The 8,755-nt window shown below is 45.0% G+C and overlaps 1 protein-coding gene across 1 annotated transcript; it reads right to left on the bottom strand.

Moving 5' to 3' along the window:
• Positions 1-527: 527 nt before the first annotated feature.
• gtf2b (general transcription factor IIB) lies at positions 528-7,950 on the bottom strand. The gene is made up of 7 exons (XM_018730825.1): positions 7,896-7,950; positions 6,012-6,118; positions 2,280-2,413; positions 1,879-2,025; positions 1,659-1,788; positions 1,036-1,317; positions 528-893 (listed from the first exon to the last, which is right to left on the bottom strand). Exons 1-7 carry the CDS (start codon positions 7,910-7,912, stop codon positions 760-762), a joined length of 951 nt encoding a protein of 316 aa, XP_018586341.1. The 5' UTR covers positions 7,913-7,950; the 3' UTR covers positions 528-759.
• Between the last annotated feature and the right edge of the window lie 805 nt (positions 7,951-8,755).

Raw genomic sequence — 8,755 nt, 5'->3', positions numbered from 1 at the left:
ATTGAAGAACTCAACACCAATAAGCCTCTACATGAAGGCTTCACCTCTTTACGCATTAGTACAGTACATGTCACTGGAGCGAATCATGGTCAATTCCATTTTAAAAGGTTCAAGAGGGCCTTTATTTCCCAATGCCAAATATAAGCTTTCTTTTCAAGCCTTGAGACATCATGGACCTGACCCAAATGTGATATTTGAGGGGGTGACAAAAGGAAACTAACTCCATGGACTCGAGTCCAAGTTTTCATAAGTCAGCATACTGGTGTTGCACTCAACATTCCTGGCATATTTTCTAACAATGGGATTTTATAGAATCTCCTTTTCCTGGACTTGCATTAGGGATGTCATTGTTTAAGCAAGTGTGTTTTCCACATTCAAATACTTCTGCAAAGGTATAGGGCCTAGAGGTGACAGCAGCACCCACAGACACTCTGCTTTCCAGAAAAGCCCCTTTATTTACTAAGTATATTGCGTACAACTAACAAAATAGAGCTTGCTCATTTCCTACAAAAGAAAGTGTAAATACAGTAAGAAACCAGCCTAACAGCGATCACCAATTAAAGTTCACTTGGACATCGTATGTACAGTATATACACAAGAAACACTAGGTGCAGTTTAAAGCTCTGGAATGTGTGTTCTGTACACATGTATTCCTGTAAATGTCTTTACAAAGTCTGAATTACCAGCAAAACAAAACCTTCCTTAGAAATTGAATTTAAAAAAAAAACCTAAGAATACAAAAAAGCTCAGCACACGTTCTCACAGCTGAGGCAGCTTGTCAACGGGAGTGTCGAATTTGAAGTCCGGCGGGAAGAGGTCGGCAGCACGAGGGTAGATGAGTCTGTAGGACTGTCGGATCGTGACATCTGCCACTCCTGCAATGTCTCCGATTTCTAATGCAAGGGACAAACACAGTCTGACAGTGATGTGGGGGTGTTGGCAGTACAATGTCGCAAGCAGTAGATATGGTTCTCAACTGCTACTGCAGCAGTGACCCATTGTGTGTGTGTGTGGGGGGGGGTTGGTCTCCCTTACCTTTCTGAGTCTTCTTCTCGGCAGAGGCCTGCGAAGCCATGTAGATGGCCGCTGCAGCCACTGAGATGGGGCTGCGCCCGGGCACCAGATCCAGCTCCACGGCCTTGCGGGCGATGTATGTGGCGGCCATCTGTACCTGCTTGGGCAGCCCCAGGTTGGAGCAGAAGCGCGACATGAAGTCACCCGTGGTGATGAGGTCCACGCTTGTCTCCAGGGCTTTCAGGATGAGCTTGAAGCAGCGGCCGATCTCCTTCTTGGAGATCCGGGACACGGCACAGATTTCTGGCAGAAAGACGCATGACTATATTTCAGGCCTCATTCTACACTTGTTTAAAGTACAGCGAATGCTCTGACAACTCCAGACAACACCCTGCTTTCTTTCCGCACACAGGAACTGCGGTGGGATGAAGAGAACTTGTCTTGCACAGATAAAGTGACAGATAAAAGTCTGGAATGATCCACTTAAGTGGGCAAATATAGGCATGTTTTCCACAGTGTGTCCTACATGCCTTCCCATCACAAATCTCCTCTCCCACTCCCAACACTCACACACAGCAGGAAAAAGTGTGATACAGTACTTTACCCAAGCAGACCTCTAATACGGCAAGTTGTACCGCATCTACCTTTGAATGTCCGTGGGACCCCCTCCTGTCTGCAAGCGATGTAGAGACAAGCTGAAGCGATGGCATCGTTGCTCCGTCCCTTGAGGCTCTTCTGCTCATAGACTTGTTTGAATAGATTATTTGTTCGGTCCTGCTCATTAAAAACAAACAAAAAAAAGTTAAGGTCCTCATCGTGCTAAACCAGGGCAAGCTGCACCCATACTGAGCACAATGCACTTACAATGATGTTTCGGGGCAGGTTAATCCTGTCCGCCATGGTGCTGATCTCTTTGAAGGCATTGAGCATGGCCCGGTCTGAGCTGCTCATGGTCCTGCGGTTCTGGTACTTGGAGTTTCCGAACTCATCAAAACTGGCAGCACCCGTTCCCTATGTCCAAAATTGCACGAAAAAAATTATGGGGAAATGTTTTAATCAGCTCTTTAGGGCATGTGAACCTGCCAGGTCCAATACGATTGAAAATACAAAACGCTACGCTACGCTTCCAAACCGATCGGTATCCGGTCAAAGGTTCGCAGCGTGACCGCTGTTCGGCACAAGCCTCTTTGCCTAGTCCGCCCCGAGATCCCTTTATGTAATCCTTTGGCAGGACAAGGAGGCCCTTGGCGCAACCGTTCTCTTACCTTGCTGATCATAGTGGTGAGGTCTCCTCCGTTGAGCAGCGGGTTTTGGGCATCGCCCACACGGGACGGGTCCTTCGTGGCCTTCTCGTTGCTGAATGTCCGCCACTCGGACCCAACGTCGATGACCCGGTCACCTGCGGCGAGATAGCACCCCGTCACTCAGAAGGCAGGAGCACAACTGGAACAGTCTTGCTCAAAGCGACCGTTTCCACGCTTCATGGCACTACAGGAAACTCCCTCTAGCACAGGGAAGAAAGCAACTCGGAGACGGAGAAGAAATGCATGTGGTCACTCGAGCGCAACTTGCATTCTTGCGCTCTCAAGGCTACGGCTGGGAGTGCGCAAACAAAACCTCGGGCCTGCGCTAATGATTATGGGTCCCACAGTGGAATGCGACCGATCACAATAAGCCGAAGAAAAGTCGGCCCACATGGGGGCGCCTGTGATGCAACTCCTCACGTTGCTCAAAGCAAGTTTCCAAATTTAAACTATGACTCATTTCCATGTGAAAAAAAACCCTCCTTCCAGAGACAGACTCCACACCCCTACTGGTGATACTGTAACTGTCCGCTTGGGGCTCGCTGGAAATCTGAGAAATGACCGAGGGGGGCCACGACCATCAGAACACTGACTATGGTACGACTCAGAAGACACTACAAGCACGTAAAACATTAAAACACTGAGTGTCAACTTGCCCTTCAGAAAAGCTTGTGATTTGCACAGAATTCTTTTCCGCTGTTTACACACCCAGTGATAAAAACTAAACACACACGTTAAGAAATTAATTCATTCTTATTCTCACTCCATTATCGTAATACTGTATTTATACATTTATTATTTATAACCAGTAGCCCTCAGTAGTCACAAGGCAACTGCCTTGTGACGGACTGGCATCCCGTCCTGGGTGTGTCCCCTCCCCCTCCAGCCTTGCGCCCTGTGTTACCGGGTTAGGCTCCAGTTTGCCGCAACCCCACTTGGGACAAGCAATTTCAGGCAGTGTGTGTGTGTAACCTTCAGTAGTTTAAAGGCGTTTCTCCAAAAATTTACCAGCAATTAATCGTGGTCCATTTTTGAAGCAAACTTACAGAAGGGCTGTGGGACAACTGTCAAAGTGCAACATGGTGGCTCAGGAAGCTCCTTTTCCAGTGCACACTGCCACCTACTGGTGTGGCTATGAAGAGCAGCCAACTGCAGTTGCATCATACTCATGAAAGGAGCAAACGATGACATATTTACATGCTTTATCACAACCTAATATGGTACCACTATGTGAGACGCAGCAGAAAAGAAAGAGGAAAGAATTACTGTCCTAATGCAGGGCTGCTGTAAGCAGACATATCCCTGTGCACCCTGGTTGTAGTTTATATAGCCTCATAAAAGGGGCAGATAAATTCAAGAGCAAAAATCCACATGCTTTAAGCAATGAATATTAGTCAAGACCCCTTTGTGGTAAATCATATTTCTCCCTCCTCCTAAGGGTACAATGGCAGCCACTTTCTTAAACAACATCACCAGAAGGCAAGAAGCACAAGTCCATCTCTTGCACCAGCTGAAGTGTGAACCTCGCCATTGCACAACGGACAAGGTATTTTAAGAGTAGTGCCGAAAGGGTAAATATGTATTACAGAACTGCAAGTTAACATGTATAACAAATGGCTGTTAAGCCCAGGAAGCCCCCCGGCACAGATCACCACCATCCATGTTAGTTTCCCTCAGCGTCTTTTAGGCTCCTCTGATACAACTGGACCGAACCGGTTGGATCAGGACATGGGACGCATTGTGCCGGGAATACCGGCCCAAGCCAAGGGGCCAGGCAGCTTTAACCCTCCCTCCACATGAGATGATCAAGTGATCCACTGGTATCAGCACAGTGTTCTTGCTGAAGGAGCTCAGTTTCCTTCATGAGGACAATAGTTTCAGTGTCTGAGCACCAATCGTCTTGTAAGCAAACTACACGTGTTTTCTCCATTGGATCAGGTACCAGCGTGGTACCAGCTGACACAGCAGCAGCTGCTATCCGGAGACATGCTTCACATTGCTTTTTACCTACTGGGGGTCAACCTCAGATCGATGTAAAAGCGGTTCACACACATGGAATATGGTGATCACAACACTGCCTGCTGCTCCAAATAATATTTGGGACCTTTTACCCTGTGAACTTTTGGACACTGCAAAATCCAAAACTCACTTCTAAAACAGTGAGTTAATCATTTAGTTGATGCTTTTCTCCATTTTACCCTTTGTACAGCTGGGTAATTGTTACTGGAGCAACTGAGAAGAAATACCTTGCTCAAGGGTGCTACAGCAAAAGGTTCAAACCTGGATCCTCAGAGCCAAAAGGAAGCAGCTTTGACCTCTACACCACCTGCTGCCTGAGAAACCACTACTACAGTGGCTATGGTTAGAAATTCTCCAGCACAATTACTTACCTTGATATTTTTAGACAGCATGAACAGTTTCGCAACAGACACATACTGAGGTTTCATTTTCAATTTACAGTCAATGCAAAAATGATCTGATGCAAATGTCAGCTTTCTTTGTCTAATGTTATGAACTGTTGAAACAGGAACTGGGACAACAGCTGCAAGACACCTGGGAGCCCGATGTCAGGCATCAGTCTAGACAAGGACTCTGAACTTGAGGCTCTCCCTCAGCGCTGCCTGTTGCAAAACCAAGTCAGAGAAATAAAAACCATAGTTAAATATTTCTTAGGTGAAATTCAAAACAGCACAGGCAAAGGGAGTCGCAATATCTCTGCAAAACTCCTCAGGAAACACCCTAACACGAGCGCCATGGAGAAAAAGATGTTAAAGGTAATTGCCGCTGTTGACTGATCAACAGGAGAAACCGGCTATTTGGACAAGAAAAAGGACTCAAATACTACATCTTAATAAAGGTAAATAACAGGTGAGAATCTATTAATTTAGAAGACATTTTTAGCCATGACAGATGCAATCAGAACAAAATACAATAAGTCCAATTATGTTAGGAACGATAAGCAGTGAAAACACTAGAAGTCTGCAAAGCAAAAGACGTCACTGAAATTTATAAACTGAGATGTATAGGACAGTCTGTTGTCCCCTTCTTCAAAACAAGAGCAGAAAGTACATTTTTTTGCAAACCCTTTTCCATGCAGTACCACTATGTGGATTCAGAATGTTGTAGTACAGAACCAGCAACAAAATGAAGGATAACCGTGTAAAGACATGGTGTTCCTCCAGAGACAAAAACCTTTTTTTCTGGCCTCATTTCTGCAGACTGTGCTAGAGATGTCCAAATGACATCAAAATGCACATCGAGGTCCATAACTCTTAACGGCAGACATTTTACCTCAGTCCTGGAATTTTACACAGATTTCGAAGCTGTACTTTGCCCTCATTTCTGAAAACATGATGCTAATTTTTTTTTTTTTTAAATCTTGGACCAATTTTTCTATAAGTACATGTTCCAGACATCAAAAAGGAAAAAAAACATGAACTTTGTAAAATTTTGTGCTTATGAATTTAATGTCTGTCGTAAAACTTAAGACTTAATGAGCTTACCAGACTCCAATATCTGAAATAAGATGAAAATTCAAGCAGGGAAAAAAAGCTAGGGCTAAGTCTGGTAAAACACACAGCTTGTCCAAACCCCAGCTATATGAAACCCCTAACAGAGCTCTGTCTTTCTCCAAGCCCTTCATTACACAGTATAGTGCATATCGGTGGATCTGTGTGTGTGCAAAACACGTACCCACAACGAGGCCACACTCTGGGCAGATCATATCTCCCGCTCGGTAGTCTTCCACCAGCAGAGCATCTGGGTGGTTGGGGCACTGCACCTTGGGAAGGGCATCTCCGCTGTGAAAAACAAACACTAAAGGGATCAACACAGAGCCCCTCGAACACTCGATCAAAAGCAAACAGGCATCGGGCGAAAAGAGACCAGATGTTTGTGGTGTTCACCTTCAAGTATGTGACAAATGCAAATGAAATTAACTAAAAGTACCGAAAGGTATCTTAAGGTTTCAAAACATTTGGTCTGAAAAAAATACATGACATTCATGCCAAAAAAGTACATCCCATCTGAGCAACCTGGAAAGGAAATATAAGTAGATGAACAGTCCTTCAAATGTTATTTTGTTTTGTCTAGTTACGCACTTCACATGATGATTGTTTGGAAAAACGCCACACCTGTGCTGCACAGGATTTCCCACAAGACACTCAGCCCCTGGGACTGGGCCTCTAGCAACCAGCTACATGTGAATGACTACAACACTACACGATGAAAACCGTAACCCCTCCATGTTAAACATTTATTTTGTATGTAATCTGTGGCACAGCTGGATAAGCAAGTCATTTCATAACCCATGAGTCACAAGACAAAATCACTTCCATGTTTGTCTTTTATGTTACTAAGCTGTGTTGGGTATTAAAATAGCACAGGTTCTTTAATAAGCACAGAATTTGATTATCTCAACTCCGAACACTTCAGTAGGCATCTGCATAAGACAGAAGTCTCAAAATTACAGAAAAAAAAACACTGGTTACAATAGTCGCTTTATTTCTCACAATAAGATGGTTTGCTCTAGTGAGCGGATGTCAGATCCCTACACAACTCACAAGGAGAGCATGAACCTGACATAAAATACACTGGCAGGTAAAAAAAAAAAAAAAAAAAACCTAAGGTGCAGATGACATGTGTCCAGACGATAAGATCCAGTTCCCCTCAGAAGAAGGAACACTTAAGTTATAGGATCTTGTCTCAACGTGCTTCGTTCACTGGGGCCAGATGGACCTCTCTTGGCCCAAGTACCCCTAGTCGGGGCACTTACCTTGAATTACTAGTGTAAGAAAACCCTGGTATATGAAAGAATGGGTCAAATCACTTTAATATGAAGTGAGACGTTCTGGACACCACTGAGCACACATCACACACTGGTCTCCGCCTAATGAAAGGTGGATTTCGCACCAACACAGCACAGTGAGTGTGGCATTGATGTTATGTAAACAGAGGCAAAACCAACACATTAAAGTTAATCATCTGACAGACACAGGTAAACACTGCAGGGAGGATTTAAATACGGGTACGTATACAGACAAAAATGTAGCACGGACGAATACGGAAACAGGAACAGAGCAGGTATGAGGAAAAAAACAGGTAGATTGATAAACACGAAACAGAGACAGGTAAACGCAGCTCAATCCGGGTAACTGCACAGGCAGGCTGCCTGCGAGCTGCAGTTACCCGCCACTGTGATGTTTTCCCTGAACGACATGATGACACGGCGTTTAGCTCACACAGCTCCCCTCTCAGGAGACATCGTTAACTCCTGCTTAACCAGTCTCAGTCTGTTTATGCAGCAATCCGACTGGTAGGGGAGCAGCGAAACGTCCAGTCCACAAAATAAATGGATGGACTGAGCTCGAGAGAACGAATTTGCGAAAGGCAGGCTGAGCCGAAGCGCCTCAGCCGTGTGTGTGTGTAGTACACCCAACACCGGTGTAGCTGCACGCTTAGCATCGCATTAATGGAACTTTAAGACACTTTACCAACCACCTGGCCTAATTCTCTGCTTCATAATTCACAAACGAAGCGCTAAACCGACAAAGATCCGTGTGTTTGAAAACCACCTACCGGCTTGTCGACGCCATATTGCCACCGCGTGAATCAAACAGGAATGACTGCGAACGACAACTGTGGCCACTTATATATATAGATTTCGTGACGTCACGTGGTTTGGGCGGCTACGGAGCGCTGGAAGGTCCAATTCGCACGGCTCACAGACGCAATTAGGCGACTTCGACGCTTGAGGCCTCTGCTGTTTGTGTTATTAATACTAGAATTTCGATAAATTTCTCACTTCGCTTGCTACTGCATACATATAAAGTTGCTTATAAGAACTTTTGCTTCATTTTCTGGTTGCTGATGCCTGCAGGGCACAATGTTGCTGTTTCTTCTCTTGATACCGATCCTCTGTCTGACTAGTTCTGCTTCTTCATTTACATTTACATTTACATTTATATTTGATTTACATCTGCTCCAACATATAAAGACCAATTATGGTCATACATATATATATATATATATATATAGAAAATTCAGGCTTTTTCAGGTCTTCAAGCTTTCTCTGGTCTTCAGACACTGCTTTTCAAGAAGCATTGTTGTTGAGTTGCCCTAAATGTTTTCTCTTTCTTCATAAAGTCATGTAGTCATTGCGCTTGAACAACGCGATGAATTATTGACAGCTGTTAGTGAGCTGAAGGCTTCCTCAGAAACTTCTCAAAATTGCGCAGCGTTATGACAGAGGGCGGTCGCCCAACGGCAACCCGCAGGTGCGATCCAAAAACTCAACGTGAACGTGCAGAACGCGATCCGAAAACGGGGCACAGCCTTGAGGCGATCCCTAAAGTCTTCGCTCGCGAGTGTGGCGAAAAACTAGGAAAACGAGGTGACGGGATACGAGCCGGCACCTCCGGAACAAAACGCCGTCGGCG

The sequence above is a fragment of the Scleropages formosus genome, chromosome 25 (assembly GCF_900964775.1).
Source record: "Scleropages formosus chromosome 25, fSclFor1.1, whole genome shotgun sequence".
In the NCBI taxonomy this organism is placed as follows: domain Eukaryota; kingdom Metazoa; phylum Chordata; class Actinopteri; order Osteoglossiformes; family Osteoglossidae; genus Scleropages; species Scleropages formosus.
Note: the sequence above shows the minus strand (reverse complement) of the source record. Positions and strands in the feature narration are given on the sequence as shown.

What these genes read in the sequence shown, in the direction of transcription:
- gtf2b (XM_018730825.1), bottom strand. An exon ending in TCACCACTATGATCAGCAAG is followed by an intron (nt 2,026 to 2,279) that starts GTAAGAGAACGG and finishes TTTTGGACATAG; the next exon opens with GGAACGGGTGCTGCCAGTTT. An exon ending in GGTCCCACGGACATTCAAAG is followed by an intron (nt 1,318 to 1,658) that starts GTAGATGCGGTA and finishes TCTTTCTGCCAG; the next exon opens with AAATCTGTGCCGTGTCCCGG.